General features: G+C 36.8%; 2 protein-coding genes and 1 long non-coding RNA gene across 4 annotated transcripts in view; 2 read left to right on the top strand and 1 right to left on the bottom strand.

Annotated features, from left to right (window-relative positions):
* LOC125805023 (uncharacterized) overlaps positions 1-23017 on the bottom strand; it is a 76330-nt gene extending 53313 nt beyond the window's left edge. Inside the window, exon 1 of the long non-coding RNA XR_007441296.1 lies at positions 22960-23017. This is a non-coding gene — a long non-coding RNA (uncharacterized LOC125805023). The remainder of the gene's footprint in view (positions 1-22959) is intronic.
* The window catches only part of LOC103044451 (nectin-1-like), a 60158-nt gene that overhangs the window by 19275 nt on the left and 16062 nt on the right, over positions 1-24821 (top strand). The gene's annotated exons all lie outside the window — the stretch shown is intronic.
* si:ch211-141e20.2 (nectin-1) overlaps positions 4970-24821 on the top strand; it is a 72667-nt gene continuing 52815 nt past the window's right edge. Inside the window, exons 1-7 of one of the 2 annotated variants that reach the window (XM_049485308.1) lie at positions 4970-5574; positions 13601-13942; positions 16839-17141; positions 18902-19010; positions 20483-20625; positions 21464-21602; positions 21757-22069. In XM_049485308.1, the coding sequence (XP_049341265.1) occupies positions 5442-5574; positions 13601-13942; positions 16839-17141; positions 18902-19010; positions 20483-20625; positions 21464-21602; positions 21757-21847 (1260 nt within the window). In that variant the 5' untranslated portion in view covers positions 4970-5441 and the 3' untranslated portion in view covers positions 21848-22069. Of the gene's footprint in view, positions 5575-13600; positions 13943-16838; positions 17142-18901; positions 19011-20482; positions 20626-21463; positions 21603-21756; positions 22070-24821 lie in introns of those variants that run through there. The other variant, XM_049485307.1, reaches the window with a different exon arrangement.

The following is a 24821-nucleotide window of genomic DNA, read 5'->3' as shown; positions in this document are numbered from 1 at the left end:
TATGGCTACAGTAGTGTGCTACACTGTGCTAGAACAAGCTTTCATTTATCAGCCCAGTGAGCACTGTGTCACTGTTAGCAGAGAATCTCATCACCACCATCAAGGTTAGCTAGTTAATTATTAAAGCATTTGCTGATGTGTTGGGTTTGTTGTACTTGTATAATGTGTTGCTTTTTATAGCTTAATCCTTACCACAATTTAAATGTAGAGTGTAGAGTGTATAGAGAAAAGGAAAGCCGGAGGTAAAGAATAGATGCTATCAGAAATGTTTTGTCAGTTAAAACATGTTCAGCAACTTCTCCCTATTCAAATTCTGATTGTGGGAAACTTGCAGTCTACAGAACACAGTAGCATTACGTTTATATTTTTGGTTATTTGTTTTTAACTGTAGCTAAAATGAGTTGAAAAGCACCAAGGCCAGTAGTCTACATGTCTACGCATAGTACTTGTATAACTTATTTTTTTTGTGTGTTTTTGCACTAATTTGAACTAATCTTAATGTTGTAATCTGATTCAGTATTTTTCAAATGTGCAAAATGTTTAACAATATTTTCACTATTTTTTGACCTAATATAATGATTTAGGCTTTAAAGCTGTCACACTTTTACTTCTGCTGACAGAGTTGTCAGAACTTGGTGCTTTTAGGGTGTGAAAATGTTTTACTGACAGGTTTATTTAGGGAATTGTGCCTATAAGTACATTTAGTAGTCTCCAGAGGTTTAAAAAACAGTTTTAAACCTCTGGAGACTACAATAGCAGTTGATTGGCCTTAAAATCACAAACAAAATGATGTGTCTTAAAATAGAAAGGCATGAACTAGATATGAAAATAAAATGCAAATGTTTGTAACTGAAATAATCTTTATCAAAGAGTTCAGTTAACAGTTAGAGGAACTACAAGTAAAACCAGACGAAAATGTTGTTGTTACTAACGTTCTCGGTCATGCAGGAAAACACACCTGTACCAATATTAACCAGTGTGTAACATGCCCACGCATACATTTTCTCTTTAAATGACAATCACTGAAGTGTTCACTAAATCAGTTCAGAACCGACTGACTGTGAAGAAGGGTTTCTTTACCATCTATTCATAATCAACATAAAACATGACTGGAATGACTGATCTCACCAGTAGTTTTGTTGGCTAATGTATTGAAAATTCAAAACATCACCCATGAAGATGTCATAGCCTGAAAACGACCACATTGTACTTCTAAAAGGGGACATACATGGAGGTGGTTTATTGAGAGCCTATCCATTTCCTATCTCCACTGTTATTGTTAAATAGCTCGTTAGTAAATTAGTGCAGTTATGCTGGGATTCCTCATCCACCTTAGCACTCTGATAAGAGAGTAGACACGAATGCAGTTTGTGCGCTTTATATGAATTGCAGCTCAGCAGGAGTGTACAGAGTTACAGTGGTATGGTTAAGTACATGAAATATACAAACATTCTCATGAATTCGCTTACTGAATTACACATACTGAATAATATTGCTAAAATCACACATTAAACTAAACAGTAGTGCATTTTACATCTCTGACGCTGAGCTTAGTTCGCTGTATTTAACTGTATTGTTGTTAAACTAACTAAAATAGATTCAAATAACACCACAACGAAAGCATGAACTAAACTCTTTCAGTAGAGAAACACAAAGAAGTTTCTATCTAGCTGCTGCAGATAAACACCGTGTGCTAAGGACCCCTCAGAGCTGTCTAACTTATTGCCTGAAAAGGCCTGCTCTACTAGCCTAAGAGTGCCCCCTAGTGGCGCCAGAATTAAAGTCCTTTATAACTGAAGGGAATTCGCAACAGTTATATCAGAAAAAGTACTACAAATTGCTATACGGATCTTGCGAGTGAGTCCAAAATGAATGGAAGTGAAAAGAGCTAACTGGATAAAAAAAAAAAGTAAATTAGCTAATTGGCCAATAACAATGCATATAAACCACACCTGTATATTTCCTTGTTTCTTCAGTAATCAGGTTTTAGGCAGTAAAGACACTAGCATTACTGCTACTGTGAGTTGATTGGTTGGTGATCTGATGTTTAGTTTAGTTTAATTCTTTTAACTAGTTTAAAAGCTTATATATATATATATATATATATATATATATATATATTAAGGTGTTGTACCAGAGAGTTAGGTTTCTCAAGCCACTACTAATTAAGCACTGGAACGAGATCCTAATGTGTGGCCACGACTTATAAAAAGGTCAAGTACTAAAAACATACTTTTAAAGCTTTTAAACTCCAGTTATAAACATTTTAAATGTGCTCTGGTTGCAAGTTCAGCCACTATCCAATCAGCTCACAGTACCAGTAATGCTATCACCTTTCCTGCTAAAAACTCTTTGCTGTAGAAGAATGAAAACATACAGGTAAGTTTCCTTTACGTTTTAAACAAAATACGGTATTCTACATTTCAAAATTAAAGGAGGATCCTTGCAGAGTTGTTAGTTGCTACTTATAACTGAGTTTTTAGCTGTTTAGCTCCATTCACTCCATTCATTAAGGACTCATTTGTTGGCTCCCTCTAGGGTTTAGCAGTCATTTTCTGATATAGCAGGGGAAATAGGAAGTGGGTAATCTCTCCTTAAACCATCTCTTAAAACTTTACACCATCTCCTTCACTGTACAACACTGCCCTCTACTGGATCTACAGGTATTAGGGTTACTCTAAACAAATAAACATAAATAGAGCTGAATAAAGCTGTATTTATTAAAATTAATTGTAATTAAATTTTAATGTCAACCAGAGTTATTATTGCTAATCATGCTATGATAAAAGTATTTTATCAGTAGTTAAACATATAAATATCAATTAAAAAATTACAACATTAGTATATAAGTATATAGTATATAAAGTGAGCGTTGTGATTGGCTCAGTTAATCGGTAGTCAACATCCTATCTAAAAGAGATCAGCTGTCCCATTTCCCCAATTACAGCTCCTTCCCTCCATTATTCCTCTCCTTACACATCACATTATCCTGTTATTAAGTGAGTGACGCATACAAGTGGTGGACTATCAGATAGATCCCTTTTAATATCACACCACAGCAGAATGACTTGATATAATTTTTTTTTATTTTTTAAAAAATGTAAAAGGCTTTTACTTTGAAGTGTGTCCCGCCACACGCCCTTGCCGTAATGTATGTAGTGTATGCGCGATCGGACACTGCGTTTTGAGGCGAAGGCTTAGGCTGCGTCCAGAAACCCCAAAAGTGTCTCCTTTTTCCTACCGATCCTCCTCCTCTCCTCCGTGACCCGGAAACTGATTTCGTGACGCCATCTTGCCGCCTGTCCGAATACCGTAGGAGACGAAAGAAGCCGCTTAAAATTCTCCTGGGCTGCGTCCAGAAACTTTTGTTACTCCTCCTCTCCTACTCCTCCTTTCCTACTCCTCCTCTCCTACCCCGGAAGAAGGTGGAGGAATCGAGGAGAGGAGAGGAGGAGGAGGAATGGAGGGAAGGAGCTGTAATTGGGGAAATGGGACAGCTGATCCCTTTTAGATAGGATGTTGACTACCGATGAACTGAGCCAATCACAACGCTCACTTTTAGCACATGCCGGATACTGCCCAGCCAATCACAGCTTCTGAATAAAGCTCCACATACAAAAATAAAAACGATAGATCAATAAACACAATTCCAAATTCTAGAGATCAAGCTTCAAAGTGCAGCCTGATTAGCCATTGATGAAGGTTGCATATGTAAATATTAAATTATTTTAATAGTAAAATATGATTTAATTGAATGTAATAAAACAAATAACAAATCTTAATAAATAATAAATATAATAATACATATATTTTGCATACATGTTGAAGTGAAAAAATATTAGATGAAACAGCATCAATGGAACATTACTGTCACACAGCTAAATATTCAGATATTCCAATAAAATCCTGCTTACTCCCAGGCATTTTGGCCGCATCTCTGGCCAGTGAGATATATATATATCATGTTACAAATATGGGAACATTAATAAAGTTTTACTGAGCATACAGCTTATCTAAACAAAAACATATATTAGTGCTTTACTGGCTATATAATTAGATAAGGAACCTAGTTAATTAATATGTTTATGACGTATATTTGGGCGTTGCCTGCTCCTCGCACTGCTTTTCGCGTGCTCTGTGGGCGTGGATGCAGTGATGTCATTGGAAAATCCTTAAAAGTCTTCCGGAGTAGGATACACTGATGTATCCTCCAATGGAAGCCTACTACAGGTGGATTTTAAGCGGCTTCTTTCGTCTCCTACGGTATTCGGACAGGCGGCAAGATGGCGTCACGAAATCAGTTTCCGGGTCACGGAGGAGAGGAGGAGGATCGGTAGGAAAAAGGAGACACTTTTGGGGTTTCTGGACGCAGCCCTGTAGTAGGCTTCCATTGAAGGATACATCAGTGTATCCTACTCCGGAAGACTTTTAAGGATTTTCCAATGACATCACTGCATCCACGCCCACAGAGCACGCGAAAAGCAGTGCGAGGAGCAGGCAACGCCCAAATATACGTCATAAACATATTAATTAACTAGGTTCCTTATCTAATTATACAGCCAGTAAAGCACTAATATATGTTTTTGTTTAGATAAGCTGTATGCTCAGTAAAACTTTATTAATGTTCCCATATTTGTAACATGATATATATATATATATATATATATATATATATATATCTCACTGGCCAGAGATGCGGCCAAAATGCCTGGGAGTAAGCAGGATTTTATTGGAATATCTGAATATTTAGCTGTGTGACAGTAATGTTCCATTGATGCTGTTTCATCTAATTTCATCTAATTTTTTTTGTATTATTATATTTATTATTTATTAAGATTTGTTATTTGTTTTATTACATTCAATGAAATCATATTTTACTATTAAAATAATTTAATATTTACATATGCAACCTTCATCAATGGCTAATCAGGCTGCACTTTGAAGCTTGATCTCTAGAATTTGGAATTGTGTTTATTGATCTATCGTTTTTATTTTTGTATGTGGAGCTTTATTCAGAAGCTGTGATTGGCTGGGCAGTATCCGGCATGTGCTAAAAGTGAGCGTTGTGATTGGCTCAGTTCATCGGTAGTCAACATCCTATCTAAAAGGGATCAGCTGTCCCATTTCCCCAATTACAGCTCCTTCCCTCCATTCCTCCTCCTCCTCTCCTCTCCTCGATTCCTCCACCTTCTTCCGGGGTAGGAGAGGAGGAGTAGGAAAGGAGGAGTAGGAGAGGAGGAGTAACAAAAGTTTCTGGACGCAGCCTTAGCGTACTGTTTAATGTGGAGCCGTGTTTAGTGACGCTCTTTTTTGAACAAAGCAGGGTTTAGGTGGATGGCGCGGTTGGTAGTGGATACTGGCTGCTCGCAGTGGCAGTATTTTGTTTTTGTGCAGAACTGGATAGGAGAATTTTATTTTCTTTTTCCGGCTACTGTTTCCAGATGACGTTAGAGGGAACCGTCTGCGTGCTGATTCGCGCTGGAAAGCGCTGCAGCGTTTTAGTGATGTATTTCTCTCAGCGTTTCTTCCTACAAGCTGTTTTTTTCTTCACATTGCCTTTCGTCTCTGTTACAGGTAGGACCTCTGATTACATACCAGCATTTAGTTGCTTTAGTTGCTTTTTTGTTATGGCAATCAAGTTTTAAAAAAGTTGGTTTTGATGTTGAAATGTCTCACTTTTCACTTCTGACAGGTGTTCTATGTTATGTTCTGAATAAAATGAGATCTATGTCTGAGATTTGTAAATTTATGCCACTGTTTTTTTTTTACATTCATTTCCGTGTTGCCCAGTGTCACAAGCTTTTTTTGAAAATGTGGTTGTACGTTGTATATCAGGTAGACACGTGTATTATTTATTATACTCAAACTCACGTATATTCAAGTGCTAATACAGAGCTTGTTTGTGCACATATTGTTTAGCAAGTTATTTATTAGGTAGAACCGACTTATGCTGCGTCCAGAAACTTTTGCTACTCCTCCTCTCCTACTCCTCCTTTCCTACTCCTCCTCTCCTACCCCGGAAGAAGATGGAGGAATCGAGGAGAGCAGAGGAGGAGGAGGAATGGAGGGAAGGAGCTTTTTTTTTATTATTATTTTTTTATTAATCATATACAAACATATAAACATGCAAAAAGTATGTCAAGAGATAACAGATATCAATACAAATAAGGGGTCCTTTAGGTCCTTTCAAGTCTTTTAGTCCTTTGGAGTCACATATGTGGAGTACAGTAGCACAGTTCTTTTAGCTTTGAGATTGTTTGAGCATTGCAAAATGTTCATATACTCATCCAACTCAATCTTAAAGACAAGGAATAATGGTCTGTTACCACTGAATTTACATTTATGGATATGAAATAAACCAAGCAGTAAGAACAGATTGATCATAAAATACTTATCATCAATTGATTTCTCAGAAGTAAATACACCAAAGATCCTCAATAAAATATATTTGAATAAAATGTAAGAGTTCAGTCCAGAACTTGCTGCTATAGATACATTGCCAAAACAAGTGGGTAACATCTTCAGAAGCACTTTTACAAAATGAGCAGTCAGTTTCAATATCAGACTTATATTTTAGAGAAAAAATCTTTACTGGGTAAATTTTATGTAATAATTTCAGGCTAATTTCTTTCACTTTGTTGGAAAGTAAATATTTTAAAGGTAAAGACCACACTTTTAGCCATGGTATACTCTCTACAATACTATTCCAATATCAAGTCAAGTCAAGTCAAGTGAACTTTATTGTCATTCAGACTTTACAACAGAGTGCATAGCTGAACGAGATTGCGTTTCTCCAAACTCCAATGTGCAGATAAAAAAAAAAAAAAAAAAAAAAAAACACAGACATACAACTAACATGACATAAATAACAAATTGACAGGTATATTCCTTATGGTATAACATAAGGAATTGTAGCAATGTCTTTCTGGAATAATGCTCTTATCTGCTTATTGTTTTGTGGCTGTTTAGCTGAAAAACATACACTCCCAACATAAGTATCCAGCAAATCAAGTGACTGAGGAAATGGCCAAGGAAAGTCTACACCTCTCAGCAGTAAAGTTGCACCACCTGGTATAGCGTTTATCACAGTACAGTATTCTTTAACTGGGATATAAATTTTGTATTTATTAATTAGGTCAGTATAACTGTATGGCCTACCATTTGAGTCAAGAATTTGACCAACTAAATTTAGATTATTCCTAAACCAATTTTCGTAGAAGAGCGATTTGTTTTTGTAGAGAATATTTTTATTATTCCAAATGTAGTATCTGTGAGGAGAAAAATTATGCTTGTACATGAGACACCAAGCCAAAAGCATTTGTCTATGGAAATTTGAGATTTTTATGGGGATCTTTTGTACATCATAGTTACACATTAATACAAACTTTAGTCCACCAATTTTTGAGAACACAGTATTTGGTATAATATTCCAGAGAGAAGAAGGATTATTTATAAAAAAATTTAGCCAATTAATTTTAAACGTATTGTTTAAAGTTGTAAAATCAAGAAAATCAAATCCGCCACACTGTCTTGTATTCATTAATACAGATTTTTTAATTAAATGTATTTTATTTTTCCAAACAAAGTTAAACAACATGACATCAATTTTTTTAGCATCTTTTTATCTACGTCCAGAGCGAGAGCAGCATAGGTTAACCGAGATATCCCTTCTGCCTTAGAGAGTAAAATTCTTCCTTTAATTGTTAAATCTCTTTGTAACCATGCATTGAGTCTCTTTTGTGTTTTTTCAACAAGTGGAGTAAAATTCAACTGACACCTACTTTTCTGATCCTTAATTATTTTAATTCCTAAATAGGTAACTTGATCCCTAACTGGAATACCACAGATGATGTCGGCAGTACAGTCTTTTATAGCCATTAACTCGCATTTTTTAAAATTTAGGCGAAGACCAGAAGCCATAGAGAAATTATCAATCAGTTCAAGAGCAAGGGGAATTTGAGAGGCATCCTTAAGGAAAAGTGTTGTGTCATCAGCCAGTTGGCTTATGATAATATTTCTATCTCCTATATTTATTCCTTTTAATAAACTCCTGGATATATAAAGAGTAAGAAATTGGGAAGCAATTAAAAATAAATAAGGCGAGATTGGACAACCTTGTTTAATCCCACGTGCCACCATAAATCTTGGGCATGTACCAAATTGTAGTTTAACTGAACTACTATTATTTTTGTATAAGGTTTTCACAGTTTTACAAAAATATTCTCCAAAACCAAGCTTGGAGGGAGCTTTAAGAATGAAGCCATGTTCTAGTACATCAAAAGCTTTATAGAAGTCAAGGAACAACAAAAAAACTATTATCATTTACTAAATCATTGTAATCCAACAGATCTAAAACCAGTCTGATATTATTTGTAACATGTCTTTTACTCATAAAACCTGATTGGGATTCGTCTATTACAGAATCCAAAACCTCTTTGATCCTTCCAGCGAAAATAAGAGCCAAGATTTTATAATCATTATTAAGGAGTGTAATTGGTCGCCAGTTTTCTAAACAATCCTTATCTTTCCCAGGTTTTGGAACTAAAGTGATTATCCCTTGTGTCATAGTTGATGGTAACTCCTCTTTCTCTATGCTTTGTGTAAAAACCTTAAGCAAAAAGGGAGACAGTTGCTCAGCAAACATTTTATAGATTTCTTAGGTAAGGCCATCACACCCAGGACTTTTATTATACTTTAACATTTTGATGGCCTTTAGCACTTCCTCTTGGGAAATGCTGTAATCACATGCATTCCTATCATTCAGCGAGATAGTTTTATGGTCGTTGATTGAGTCTAGAAATGAGCTGGCTGCGATTTCATTGAACTCAGATGTATACAAGTTTGCATAAAAATGTGTGCAATAGGATGCTATTTCCTTGGGATTACTGATTATTTTACCATTCATCCCAAGTCGATTAATGGAAGCATTTAAAGCATTTGTTTTCTCTAATCTAAAGAAGAAAGCTGAGTTAGTTTCCCCTTCCTCCAGCCATTTTTGCCTAGAACGAACATAAGCTCCTTTGGCTTTTAACTTGTACATATCATCTAATTTGTTTTGTAATTCCATATACTCACATTTCTCCCTTTCTGTTAAGAGTTCCTTTTGTGTTAATGAATCTATTTGAGAGATTATCTTTTCTTCATTTGCTCTATTGTTTTTAGCCAAAGCACATATTTTAGAAGCTCCCAGTTATTACCATAAATCATTTGTGTCTCTGCCCTTTGCCAATAGACCTTAATTAATACACTAATTTGCTGCTTCACTTTCTCATAATTTAGAATAGAATTATTTAGTTTCCAAAGTAGAGCTTTTGTAAGCCCCAAAGAACATCCTGGTGTCAAGGTTAGCGATAGATAAATTCCCCTGTGATCTGTAAAAGGACTACTGGTAATATTCACAACAATATCATTATTTTTTACATTTTTAGAAAGTAACCAATAATCAATCCTAGACTTCCTAGAACAGTTCTTATTGCACCAAGTGTATTGAAGCTTGGGAATTTCTGGGAAATTCTCTCTCCAAATGTCAATTAAATCAAATTTGTCGATAACACACTTTAGTAACGGGTTCAGAGGCATAGACTTTCCTGGTGGGCTTCTGTCAATCACATTATTCATCGGAATATTAAAATCCCCCCCAATAATAAGGAGAGCATCTGGGTATTTTGAAAGTAAGTGTGAGATTTTACTATCCAATTTATTAAACAGAATATTATTTTCAGCCTGGGCATTGTATCCATATATGTTAACCAATATTAAGAAAGATTTTTCAAGTGTGATTACCATTATCAAAAAGTGCCCAACAGAATCTATGTCAGTTTCCAAAATACTTCCATTAAATTTATTCTTAAAGATTCCCACCCCGGCTGACCGCTCTGACCCATGTGCTAACCAAATATCATTTCCCCACTGTGATAATGGAGGGAAGGAGCTGTAATTGGGGAAATGGGACAGCTGATCCCTTTTAGATAGGATGTTGACTACCGATGAACTGAGCCAATCACAACGCTCACTTTTAGCACATGCCGGATACTGCCCAGCCAATCACAGCTTCTGAATAAAGCTCCACATACAAAAATAAAAACGAGAAATCAATAAACACAATTCCAAATTCTAGAGATCAAGCTTCAAAGTGCAGCCTGATTAGCCATTGATGAAGGTTGCATATGTAAATATTAAATTATTTTAATAGTAAAATATGATTTCATTGAATGTAATAAAACAAATAACAAATCTTAATAAATAATAAATATAATAATACATATTATATTTTGCATACATGTTGAAGTGAAAAAATATTAGATGAAACAGCATCAATGGAACATTACTGTCACACAGCTAAATATTCAGATATTCCAATAAAATCCTGCTTACTCCCAGGCATTTTGGCCGCATTTCTCTGGCCAGTGAGATATATATATATATATATCATGTTACAAATATGGGAACATTAATAAAGTTTTACTGAGCATACAGCTTATCTAAACAAAAACATATATTAGTGCTTTACTGGCTGTATAATTAGATAAGGAACCTAGTTAATTAATATGTTTATGACGTATATTTGGGCGTTGCCTGCTCCTCGCACTGCTTTTCGCGTGCATGCAGTGATGTCATTGGAAAATCCTTAAAAGTCTTCCGGAGTAGGATACACTGATGTATCCTCCAGTGGAAGCCTACTACAGGAGAATTTTAAGCGGCTTCTTTCGTCTCCTACGGTATTCGGACAGGCGGCAAGATGGCGTCACGAAATCAGTTTCCGGGTCACGGAGGAGAGGAGGAGGATCGGTAGGAAAAAGGAGACACTTTTGGGGTTTCTGGACGCAGCCTTAGAGTCAGTTTCGGTTTCAAACTTCGGTTCAGTGTGCAGATCAGGGGCTGCGTCCAGAAACCCCCCCCCCAAAAAAAGGCCCCCAGCTTTTCCCTTCCAAAACGTGCCACCGGAAGTGTGCTGCTGAGGGATGAGAGGACCATTTGAGCTAAGCTATCCATTCATTTCGGGGTGTCTTTGAACCAATAATAAATGTATTTCCAAGCCGTTTTCGATTATGACACGGCCCGTGTTCTTTTCTACAAAGAACGGATTTTCTGCCATTTGATCCATAAGATTAATAATCTGTTCATAGCTTTAGAAAATAAGCTTTGTATATAAGCATAGCTTTTATACAACTATGCTAACGATGACGTAAAAAGACAGCGACCCAAAATACCGTGCTGTAATGTTTGGAGAAGTTGCTCCTCTTAATTTAAAAGTACAGAGCTGATTGAATTAGAGCAGGGTCAAAGTTACCTCTTATTATGCAAATAAAATACTACTACTATAGGTGAATAATACATTGTAGATAGTAAGATAGTAGTAAATAGAAGTAAGATAGACTATGAGAATTATAATGTATAGATATAACTGTAATTTATATTACACATTTATTATTCTTATTACTGAGTTTCTAAATGCTTGTTATATAGACACACTATGAATATTCTTCAGTAAATCTGTGGACTAATATTGGATATCAGTCATTCTAGTTTTTATCTGCTGTTCATTCAATAAAAGCCCCATTATGTGACGGAATGGAGCTTTTCTCACTGTGGACTTTTCTCACTGTGGACACTTTCCCGGTTAACACCCCACGAGAAGCCGATCAGGAAGTGACACGATTGGCCTCACCTGGCTCCGTTGAAATCAGCGGGATGGCTTGGTCCAGTTAATATATACTGTCAATGGAATACCGTAGGAGATGAAAGAAGCCGCTTAAAATTCTCCTCTAGGAGGCTTCCAACGGAGGGAACATAAAAGCTTCCTACTCCGGAAGACTTTTAAGGATTTTTGAATGACATCACTGCATCCACGCCCACAGAGCACGTGGGAGTGGAGAAGGGAACGCACAAATATACGCCATAAGCATATTTATTAACTAGGTTCCTTATCTAACTAAACAGCCAGTAAAGCAGTAATATAATTTTTAGTTTATATAAGCTGTATGCTCAGTAAAAATGATCCCATATTTGTAACATGATTTATATATAATCTCTAAATCGCTTGATCTCTAAAATGTGGAATTGTGTTTATTGATCTCTCGTTTTTATTTTTGTATGTGAAGCTTTATCCAGAAGCTGTGATTGGCTGGGCAGTATCCGGCCTGTGCTGAAAGTGAGCGTTGTGATTGGCTCAGTTCATCGGTAGTCAACATCCTATTTAAAAGGGATCAGCTGTCCCATTTCCTCAATTACAGCTCCTTCCCTCCATTCCTCCTCCTCCTCTCCTCTCCTCGATTCCTCCACCTTCTTCCGGGGTAGGAGAGGAGGAGTAGGAAAGGAGGAGTAGGAGAGGAGGAGTAGCAAAAGTTTCTGGACGCAGCCGAGATCCTACAGAACATTCCTACTTCCTTTCATTCCTACTTCCTGTCGTTATCACCTACGTGAGTTCCGTCTCTGAATAGTTGCCTCTGATTGGTTTAAATATGTTGTCAGTAGAGGTGGGCAGTATGACACCGCGGTCACGCCCTCTGCACAGAAAAACGCTCGGGAACACAACTACCTGTAGAACAGTGTAACATTTTGTAAATGTTTGGAGTCCTTTAATAAGCAAATTAAATGGTTATTGTACCACAGCACTAAATTATTAAAGATCTTATTCTCATTTATCCCAGATATATGTTTCAAATAAAAATACTGTAACATTTTGGAGTAATAGGATAGCAAACTTAGAAACAAATGTTTATTTCTTTATGCATAAAACAGATTTCGGGTACTATAAAACCAAACAATCTAGTTGTTATGCAATGACACCAAGGCAACCTTAAATAACCCAATTCTATTCTATTAATCACATACATATTAAGTGATATTACTGTATCATTTTGGAGTAATTGAATACCAAACTTAGAAAAAGGTTCCATTTGGTTTTGTCCAAACCAGATTTTGGAGTTCTATAAACGGCTCCATGCAATCATTGAACAAATGACATACATATCAAGTAAAATATCTGTTTGGTTGTGCACAAAACAGATTCCCATTAACCAGTAAATCAAAATTGTTATCCTTGAAGAACACATTCCATTATATTAATGACCTACATATCAAGTGATATGACTGTATAATTTTGGAGTAAATGGACTAAGGAAAAGTGTCTATTCAGTGTCTTTTCAGTCTAAACCAGATTCTGGAGTCCAACAAATCAAATTTGTATATTAGTAAATCAAAATGAGTAAAGTAAATCTTAAAGTATTCTGTTTTATTTTTGAGTAAAAAACACATAAAGTCAAATAATGTAATTATTGTGAAAGGCCGGCTTACACATACTTTCTTTGGTCCAGACATTTTAACTTTTTCAGTTTGGTCTAAACCAAAATAGCAGGTGACCATGGTCCAGACCTAAGGACCTATTTAAGCGTCAGAATAAATGGCCTTGTTTTTCCTTTGCTTAAAGGATGAAGTAAAGAAGAATATGAAGACGAAGATAAAAGTAAAAAATTACCAGTTCTGTACAAATATAGCAAAACAGCAAGCTTATTTTTGGCCAGTAGCTTCTGTTCACCGATGGAAACATTGTCAAGTTTGAACTGTTTATTAAGCTTTGTTTTTGTCTGTTTTTACACAGGCATCCACGTCGATGGTCGGAGCTCCACTGTTACAGTAGGCGAGGACGCTATCTTGTTCTGCCAGCTGATTGGAACAACTGAGACACTAACACGGATTACATGGCAAAGAAGGACACACAAAAGTTTCACAAATGAGAATATTTTTGTCATCAGCTCAGACGGTAAAGCAGAAAGCGTAAACGGATTGGGAGACAGAATTGAATTTGTTGGAAACACAAAAGAATATAACGGCACAGTTCGTATGAAGAACATTACATCATTAGACCATCAAATCTACACATGCATCTTCAACATCTTCCCAAGTGGGCCTTTTGAAAAAGAAATAAATCTTAACGTATACGGTAATAAATGATACATTTAATTAATAAAGTAATTAACAATCAATTATTAATTGACTGATATACATATTGTGAAACAGTTCAGCTATTAATGAAAAATATATAGTTTAGGGTTTCAAGACTCCCCACTGCTAGATAGTAGTGTTGTACTTTATCGTTAGATCCCACTGTTCTGATTGCTTACAATTTATTTTTTACACTCTTGCCAAGAAGGCAGGGTTGCACTTAGGATCAAAGGGATTAAAAAGTAAGAGTTCAGTCGCCTGCAGTTCAGTCTGTTCTCAATCCAAACATATTGTTCCATGGAGGCCCCTCCCCAAAATGTACAGGAGTTAAGGAATCTGCTGCTAATGTCTTAGTGCTAGATACCACAACACATCTTTGGACATTTTATGGAGTTTATACCACAAAAAGTCAGAGCTGTGTTTATAGGATGAGAGGAATTTAAAACGGTAGGTTAGTTTTCCAGGTAGGGATTAAGCCTAATCTTGGACTGCCCAGCATTTTGAATGAAGATTTCGATAGAAAGTACTGCCTACACCTAATTTACACCGATAGAGTTTAATTAACACTGGTGATTTTGCTGTGCAGGTAAGCGTACAACATGATTAAATAGATAATGTTAAAATGTGGAACCTCACTTCTGCTCTAGTAGTGACAGATTCTTCTCTGTACAGCTGGGAAGTGGTCAAAAGGGAAACAAAGATCAAACTAGTGTCTGCTTGTTGTTTTTTGCAAAGAAGTTGAGGTGAAGGGCTTAAGCTTTAAAATGAGAGAAAGTCTATTTATATGGACCTACCAACAATATTGACTATATATATATATATATATATATATATATATATATATATATATATATATATATATATATATATATATATACACTGCTCAAAAAAATAAAGGGAACACTCAAATAACACATCCTAGATCTGAATGAATGAAATATTCTCATTGAATACTTTGTTCTGTACAAAGTTGAATGTGCTGACAACAAAATCACACAAAAATCATCAATGGAAATCAAATTTATTAACCAATGGAGGCCTGGATTTGGAGCCACACACAAAATTAAAGTGAAAAAACACACTACAGGCTGATCCAACTTTAATGTAATGTCCTTAAAAATAGTCAAAATGAGGCTCAGTATTGTGTGTGGCCTACACGTGCCTGTATGACCTCCCTACAACGCCTGGGCATGCTCCTGATGAGGTGGCGGATGGTCTCCTGAGGGATCTCCTCCCAGACCTGGACTAAAGCATCCGCCAACTCCTGGACAGTCTGTGGTGCAACGTGACGTTGGTGGATGGAGCGAGACATGATGTCCCAGATGTGCTCAATCGGATTCAGGTCTGGGGAACGGGCGGGCCAGTCCATAGCTTCAATGCCTTCATCTTGCAGGAACTGCTGACACACTCCAGCCACATGAGGTCTAGCATTGTCCTGCATTAGGAGGAACCCAGGGCCAACCGCACCAGCATATGGTCTCACAAGGGGTCTGAGGATCTCATCTCGGTACCTAATGGCAGTCAGGCTACCTCTGGTGAGCACATGGAGGGCTGTGCGGCCCTCCAAAGAAATGCCACCCCACACCATTACTGACCCACTGCCAAACCGGTCATGCTGAAGGATGTTGCAGGCAGCAGACCGCTCTCCACGGCGTCTCCAGACTCTGTCACGTCTGTCATGTGCTCAGTGTGAACCTGCTTTCATCTGTGAAGAGCACAAGGCGCCAGTGGCGAATTTGCCAATCCTGGTGTTCTCTGGCAAATGCCAAGCGTCCTGCACGGTGTTGGGCTGTGAGCACAACCCCCATCTGTGGACGTCGGGCCCTCATACCATCCTCATGGAGTCGGTTTCTAACCGTTTGTGCAGACACATGCACATTTGTGGCCTGCTGGAGGTCATTTTGCAGGGCTCTGGCAGTGCTCCTCCTGTTCCTTCTTGCACAAAGGCGGAGGTAGCGGTCCGGCTGCTGGGTTGTTGCCCTCCTACGGCCTCCTCCACGTCTCCTGGTGTACTGGCCTGTCCCCTGGTAGCGCCTCCAGCCTCTGGACACTACGCTGACAGACACAGCAAACCTTCTTGCCACAGCTCGCATTGATGTGCCATCCTGGATGAGCTGCACTACCTGAGCCACTTGTGTGGGTTGTAGAGTCCGTCTCATGCTACCACGAGTGTGAAAGAACCACCAACATTCAAAACTGACCAAAACATCAGCCAGACAGCATAGGTTCTGAGAAGTGGTCTGTGGTCCCCACCTGCAGAACCACTCCTTTATTGAGTGTGTCTTGCTAATTGCCAATAATTTCCACCTGTTGTCTATTCCATTTGCCCAACAGCAGGTGAAATTGATTGTCAATCAGTGTTGCTTCCTAAGTGGACAGTTTAATTTCACAGAAGTTTGATTTACTTGGAGTTATATTGTGTTATTTGAGTGTTCCCTTTATTTTTTTGAGCAGTGTGTATATATATATATATATATCCTGCTTTTACTGAAGTAAACAGCTACTAGATTTTGCTTCAACATTCAGCATGTTGGAAAATCACCACCCCACCTCATCCCCAGTTCCTCTTAAAAGTGCATAATTTCTGAGAACACAGGAAGATAAATACCCCTAAAGCACATGCTTTAGGCAAGGTGACAATATCTGCTCCACAGAGTGCTATTCTATTAGAATATACCAATATTGGTGTTGGTTATGTGTATCTAAACAATTTAATAGTTTTGGCAATAAACAGCATTAAGTATTAACTGAGTTACATATTTGTTCTATCTGCTGCAAAGCTGCTGTAGGCAGATGATGTAGATTGGTTTTCCATGTGTAAAAATGAAACACTGTTTTTTTTTCCTTTTACTTTTCATGTTGATGTGTAATGAGAGATCTGTCTTCTCTTACAGTTCCTCCTGATGTCAGTGTGTTTCCTGATGTTACTCCTGTTGTTGGTGATTCTGAAGTGATCCTAGTTTCCTGCAGTGCAAGATCTCGACCTGCATCAGAAGTGACCTGGAATCTGGGTGATCTCAATAGCTCTCTGAAGATAAAGACTGATGTGTCTGCAGGACCTAACGATTACTACACTGTCAGCAGCCGCCTGATCGGTGTACCATCCAAAGAGCTAAACGAGCAGAATGTCCAGTGTGTGGTCAATCACACCAGTCTGAAAAAGGAGATTGTTCGAAACTATGCACTAGTCATTCATTGTAAGTCACTTTCATTTCAGTGTTTTCAGACAAAATAAGACACAGTATGAGTAAACAGTCTCTTAATATGCACAAGTAAACTGTCGATGGTGTAACACAGTCTCTATTGTAAGACTGGAATGAATGAGATATTTAGGTGATTTTAACCCTTTCCCACCACTGTTTATTTCTCTACAGTACAGTTTTAGAAATACAGTGTCTGGGGGCGCCGAGTGGTCCAGCGGTCTAAGGCGCTGCCACTATGAGCAGGAGGTCGCAGGTTCGAATCCCAGCTCATGCAGCTTTGCCATCAAGCTGCCGGCGTCAGAGGGAGCAAAATTGGCCCTGCTCCCTCTGGGTGGGTAGATGGCGCTCTCTCCCCACATCACACTCCTAGGGTAATGTCTGCAGTACAGGGCGTCTGTGAGCTGATGTACCAGAGCCGAGCCGCTGTGCTTTCCTCCAAGCGCGCTGGCTGCTCGGTAATGCTGCATCAGCAGCAGCTCGAAAAGAAGCGGTGGCTGACTTCACATGTATCGTGGGAAGCATGTGCTGGTGTGTTGTGGCATTACTAGTGATAGGGGGAGTCCTAATGAGTGGGTTGGGTAATTGGCTGTGTAAATTGGGGAGAAAAATGGGAAAAATTAGAAATAAAATTGTAAAAAAAAAAAAAAAAGAAAAAAAAAGAAATACAGTGTCTACAAGATATTGAGATGCTTGCTTATTGATTGTTTCTTACAGGATCATAGATCCTGCTTTTGTTGTACAAAAGCGTACTACTCTATTTTTGAGCATTGCTGTGAGGATATGATTGCATTCAGCACCAACAGCGAAAGTTAGTGAGGTCAAAATTCAGGATGATCAACAGGCAACCTCGTCCCCAACTTCCAAATTCAAACCTAAAAGAATTGGATAGAATCTCATAATTCCAAATATTACAGTTCCACTGCTTCACAACTCAATACTGGGAGCTTTTTAACCCTCTAGCTCAAACCTGGCATAAGGTGTGTTTCCAGTAAATTAATGTTTATCTGCTCTAGAGTCCTATTCTATTGGCAGAAGGCCTGTTGCAAAACTTCCAATATCATTAACACCGCCCCCCCCCCCAAAAAAAAAAAAACATTCTAATTCTATTTTCTAATGATCCTAACACTTAAAAAAGTTAATTAATTCTCAAAAGGGTGTAATTGCATTATAATCCTATTCTTTTATTTTTATATCACAGGCATACATCGGTCTTAAAATAACAATAATATTGTTTATTGCAATTATTTGAGACAGTATATATCCAAACATACGTAGATATTGTTACAGTTATTCTTGCAGTAATGTCTACAAAGATTAGACAAGCTGTGTGTGTGTGCATGTGCTCATCTGTGTCAGCAACGGGGCCCTTATAAAGAAGCTTAATGCATTCGTGCTTTCATGTCCACGAATATTTGCACACAGAGTGTAGGCAACAGCATATTTATTTTTTTCCCCTCAGCATTTCAGCAAAAATACAGAGTAAATTCAAAAGAAGATATATAATAAATAATAATATTAATAATTAATAAATATTGTTTGTACCAAGAAACATGCCCTCAGCTAGACTTTTGGCAAAATGCCCTTAAAAGCACCAGCAAAGGCACAGACCCACTAACTAGAAGCACTCAATTGTATTGCATTCAACTTGTTCAACATTTGATTGTACACTGAACAAATGTGTTTAGTAGTTCAAAATAACATTCTTCTGCTTAATTGCTATTAACTAAATTACTGTCTTCTTGTTCTTCCTTCAGATCCTCCTCAGATTGTGTATATTACTTCAGGTAATCCTTCAACAAAGCATCAAGAATTTCTTTGTGTAGCCGATGCCAATCCAAAACCAACGCTGTACATCTGGAGCAGGTAATTAAACCTTCACTTCTGCAGTTCCCACAGTAGATAGCAGTTAAAGAAGAGCAGGTTACAAAGTTGTTTCCTGGAGGGGTATGAACTTCATGGGATGGAAGAAGTTACGTTCTGAATAAGGAAAATAAAGAGTGAGAACATTTAGTAATGTTATGTTAATTTAACACTCATTGCTCCGTTTCATTAATATGTAACGTGAACATCTCGAGTTCACAATGCAAGATGGTTGTCTAGCTCATCCCTGATGCTTAAACAGTTGTATTATCAGTTGCTATAGCCCTTGTGAAAAAGAAGTATACTTAAGTTATGTTATTTTGGATCCAATAATTTGTACTTAATTACTACTTATTTGTAAATAAAATGATTTAAATTTGCACTTAATTCATATTAATTATACTAGTCGTATGTTATTTTCGCCACTATTTAATATAATTTAAATAAGTTAAATACTTAAATTATATTAAATAGTGGCGAAAATAACATAACTTAAGTATACTTCTTTTTCACAAGGGAGGTTTAGCTTAATCCTGTCACATTGGCCGCAGTGTGAATCAGTTTTCTTATGAAATGAATCAAATCGCGCATACTAATTTGACTCCTTTGAAGCTAGTAACTGGGCTTTATACAATATTAAAAAGCATTGAACGCTAAAGAACCAAATGATCTGTGATGACGTAGTACTGAAAAAGCATCGAACGTTCGGTGCATCATGCAACTCTAACAGCAACCATTGTTGCAAGTTCAGCAATAAAGCAACTTTTTTAACGTCTTTCCCTGTCATTCTTTCGACACGACTTTACAATAATCTTGAGTTGGTCTAACTACAGTCCTGCTAACTACAGGCTCCACTGAACGATCTATCCAGGCAAATAACTTGGGCACAGCATCCTTCTTCAACTTTCAAATCCAACCAGTGTTCTAAAGAAACACACTTTTATAAAGTGAACTTACTTTTATGTCCACTGTAATTTTTTAATATCAAATCAGACATAAAATACATACACGACTGTCGGACCCTGCATTCATTTCCTATGGGAGGATGCAGTTTGAAGCTGCGATTTGGCAAAATGCAGCACGGCGACATAGAGAAAAGGGACAAACAAAGTTTATACTTTTGTAACTTTATGCAAATGATTCATGACGCAGCAAAGCTGCATTAAAACTCGACTGGCTAAAGGAATTCTTCCGACCAATCATAGACATGAGGCCTGAGGTCCCCGCCTTCTGCTGTGTGAAATTTTGATTTCTACCGTACTTCATTTATATCCCCAGCAGGAAAGATCTGAACTTAGCAGAGAGTAGTAGAACTGCTGTTTCTGCTTTTATTGTTTTGTATACTGTATTTTTCGCAAATACATAGATAAAGAAAAAAAAATAATTCCTATTGATAAAAATTGATTTACTATTTGTTATACTGTTTGCATAAAATATATTAAATATATAAATATAAATATATTTGACACTTACAGGGAAAACAAGGCTCTTACTGGCAGAGTTGATTTTGATAGGCTGGAAATTCCACTGAGCTCTGACAGCAGCGGCTTGTATAAGTGTAACGCTTCAAACCAGTATGGAAATGGAGTAGGTACAATGTATATTCCGATGTCCCCAGGTAAGTTTATGTTTTTGTATACAAACATATTCAGTAGTTCATATACTGTGTACAGTACTGTGATTTTTACCTGATTTCAGTAAAACTGTAAAAATCAGTAATTACTATAAAATCTCCAGATCAAATGAGAACAGATGCAGGTACTCATAAATACAGTATACAGCAACTAAGATAATTAAGATTGTGAGCTAGTAGAACTAAATAGAAATAAGGTTAGTTTCAAATTCCTCTAGAACACCCTCAGCCAGCGCCCCAATTGAATGTGTTCAATTCCATCAGCAGCACACCTGATTTACTATCTTTATACATTGATTTACCAAAGCAGTAGCTGGATGATGACGATAAATACTGAACATGATAATGAATGTGATCAAAAAAAGCAAACATTGAGTTATTTTCATTGCCTTTGTATCCTGAACTGCTTCTATGAAAAATAAAACTCTTGAGCAGTAGAAAGCTTCATGTTGCATTTGCCAAATTGTGCACATTTATGGGCGAGTATATTCTTAATACATTTTCAGTTACAGTACTGAGATAACACTAATTACATTTAAGTGTATTCATGTTCATGTGTTTTATTTTTACAAGACAATAAGACAATCAAAAATAGAAGTTTAGCTATGTTAGATCACATTTATTGCATATCAGGACTATTGAAACATGAGAATATGTGAAATCATGTAAAATCTTGTTAATAAAGCGTAATAAACAGTAGCTATAACTGCATAAATAGCTAAAGGATATAAACAAAAATATGATTGGTGGGTTAGAGTTATGGTTTAATTACAAGCATAATCAGTGTATATAAACTTTTGTTTCTCTTTCCACTTTACACTAGACATTTCACCAGACTGTACCACCTGTTGGACTTTATTCATAATTTTCATCTTTCTATCTGCTGCTGCTTTTTTAATATGGAAATGTATCTCATCTGAAACATGCACCAAACGTATTTCAGATCTGAGAGAAAGAATTTTGTAAGTATTCTTTTGTAATATATACTGACTTTTTATAGCTGTTTTTAAGTTCATGTTTTGATTAATCATCTCAAATCTTCTGAAAATGTTCCTAAAATGATTTAAGACTTAACAAATAAAGAATATGTCACTAATTTAAATGCATCCTCTTTAGGCCTACTTTGCATGTTCGTGTGCCTACTGATTCACCTCCACGCAACAGAGAACTAAACCACACTGACAGCGGTGAAAGAAGATCAGAATAGGAGTGAAGAAGTTCTGGGAACAATATCAGGGAAAATCATTGAAAAGCTGTGGAACATCCACACTTTAATGGAGAGATTAGACAAGCAGATGCAGGAAAACGCTATGAACCAGAGTCACAATAGGAGATCTGATTAAAAGATCTGAGATCATCATCATTATCATCATTCTTTATCTCAGGTCAGTTGATCAGAGTCACCAGTTACACCTAAATGAGATCAGCAGGTGTTAAACCCCTCCCCACCACTAAATGATCCTTCAGAAATCAGTTAATATGAAGTTTAATTTTCTGTTTATCCTCTTAGGACATTAGGATTTTGGGTTGTCTAGACCACAACACTAGTTTAAAAATACACTAAAATTATTTATCATCATTTTTGTAACATTAAACCTTAAACACCCCAACCCATTCATAAAGATTACCATAGATTATCCGTGATCTGTTTCAGTACCAATATTTACACTTTATTATAAAAGTTTTATAATACTTTTAGTCATTTTACTTGTTGTAGTTTCTTCAAATTGTAAAAAATATTAGACTACATTATAAAGAATGTTTGCATACACTGAATTCTAAAAACATGTCACTCTTAACCTTAATTACAAGTACCTTAATTACAAGTGTCAAGTGTTTTTTTTTTTTTTGCCACACTTAATTAGAGGATTTCTTAAGCTATTTTAAGGATTTATGTCCAAGTCTTGCTACAAGCTGTAATCTGTAAACTTGAAAATGCATTATACATTTTTTACTTTTTAAACAGAATTTTTAAACTTTGCCATTTTCTTGCAGTGTGATTGATTCAGTTTAATTTGGCTACAAAGTGGCTGAGCATGAGAGTAGAGCTAAGTGCTCGAGTTTCACAGCCAAAGCTGTAAAATAAAATAAAAAATGATCACCCTTGATCTGATCTGCGAACCACTAATATTCTCCTAGAACTGCTGGTTTTAAAGTTTTAAAAATACACAAAAAATATTTTTCATAATTTTTGGAGCATTAAACCTTAATCTTACCCTGGCATTAAAAAACATATTTATCTTCATTTTTGGAGCATTAAACCTTAAACTTACCCTAGCATTAAAAAAAATATGTATCTTCATTTTTGGAGCATTAAACCTTAACCTTACCCTAGCATTAAAAAAAAATATTTATCTTCATTTTTGGAGCATTAAACCTTAAACACCCCCAAACTGTGGAGGGTGATTCATAAAGATTACCACAGATTATCCATGATCTGTACACTACCAATATTTATACTTTATTATAATAGTTAATTTCAGTCTTTCTACCTGAAGTTTCTTTAAACTATAAAAATATTATACTGCATTATACAGAATGTTTGCCCTGAATAAACTGTATTTCTACAAGTCACCCTTAACCTCAATGACTGTGTCGAGTGTGTTCATTCTTGCCACACTTGCTCAGGAGATTTCTCAAGCATTTTTTAGGATTTATGTCCAAGTCTGGCTGTAATCTGTGAACTTGAACATGCTTTCATTATACAACTTTTACTTTTTAAACAGAATTTCCTAACTTTGACATTTCCTTGCAGTGGGATTGATTTAAGTTAAAGCTGTTTAAAAAAAGGCTTATGACCCTTGATCTATCTGGGAACCATTAAAATTCTCATAGAACTGCTGGTTAGTCACTGCTGGTCAGTCTCTCACAGTCAGAGCACACCCACATCGCTCCAGGACCACACTGCAAATCAACTGCGCATGCCCACAGCCGCCGCTGACTGACCCCGCCCCCTATTTACAGAGCAGGATGTAAATGTAAATGTGTCTTCAGTGTGACACGAAAAGAAATGACTGAATTTAACTCACAGAGTCTCAGTCAGTCATTTACCTCGATCACCACGTAGCCTTTCTGTAAAAAGCTTAACATGTAGATAGCTAGCTCATCATTGAACAATTAGTCTTTTAATAGGTTTAAAAATAAAGAAAACTTTAAAAAAAAAAACTTAAAATAAACAAAAATGAGCAAAAAAAAAACTGATTTATGTAATTTACGTAAAAATGAAGTTATTTTGAGACGTGACTGCCTATTTAAAAGCAGCAGAAGTTGATCATTTGTTAGAGTTCATTTGTTACATGTTTTAACATATTTAGGGTGTTTTACTCCATTTTTTTTCTCTCCCACAACGTGAATCCTTTACAGCAGGGGTCGGCAATTAAGTTTGGCCGCGGGCCAGATTTTTTCCAAGCCATTACATGGGGGGGGGGGATTGGCGGGCGCGGTGGCGGGAGGGCGCTCTTAAAATGACAAGCAGACATTCAAGTGGGCTGATGTGGGTGAAATCTGTGGACTGACCATTGGGGGCGCTATTAATGATATACCTGTTTGCAGTGTTGGGAGTAACGGCGCTAAAACTTACTAACGCCGTTACTTTTTTTCAGTAACGAGTAATCTAACTAATTACTATGACTGTAACTATAACGCCGTTACCATTTCCGACACCCCGTTACTGCACGTTACTTTAGCCGCTCTATGAACTTTTTTTTTTTACTTCGCTTTGCCCTGGTTAACCCCTCCTCTGTCCGGTGAACTTGAGCTTCTGGCCGCTGTGCCTGTGGTTTGGCGTGGTGAAAAGAGGCACAATTGTGACGATTTGCGTGCTCTAATCAATTCAGTGATTGCCGTGGACAACCCAAGTTCCGAATTAAGGACGTTAAGCTCTTTTTAGCTGCTCCGGTTTTTGTGGTGCTGCTGCTTTCTATTTTAGAGCTTAGATTCTCTGCCCGAATCCCACCTGACCTGAGGACCGACCCGAAATCAGGCTCCTATTTTTATTTTATATAAAGCTCTGGTGTGATAATCACAATGTTGCTAAGTAACCAATTATTATTGTTCACTAAAGCGAACGAAATAGCGAAAATTGAAAGTGAAAAACATTTGTGTTAACTGAATCTAATAAAAACGGTAATTAAAAGGAAAAACATAACTATCTCGAACTGTATTTTGTGTTTATAAAACTA

The sequence above is a fragment of the Astyanax mexicanus genome, chromosome 11 (genome assembly GCF_023375975.1).
Source record: "Astyanax mexicanus isolate ESR-SI-001 chromosome 11, AstMex3_surface, whole genome shotgun sequence".
Lineage (NCBI taxonomy): Eukaryota > Metazoa > Chordata > Actinopteri > Characiformes > Acestrorhamphidae > Astyanax > Astyanax mexicanus.
Note: the sequence above shows the minus strand (reverse complement) of the source record. Positions and strands in the feature narration are given on the sequence as shown.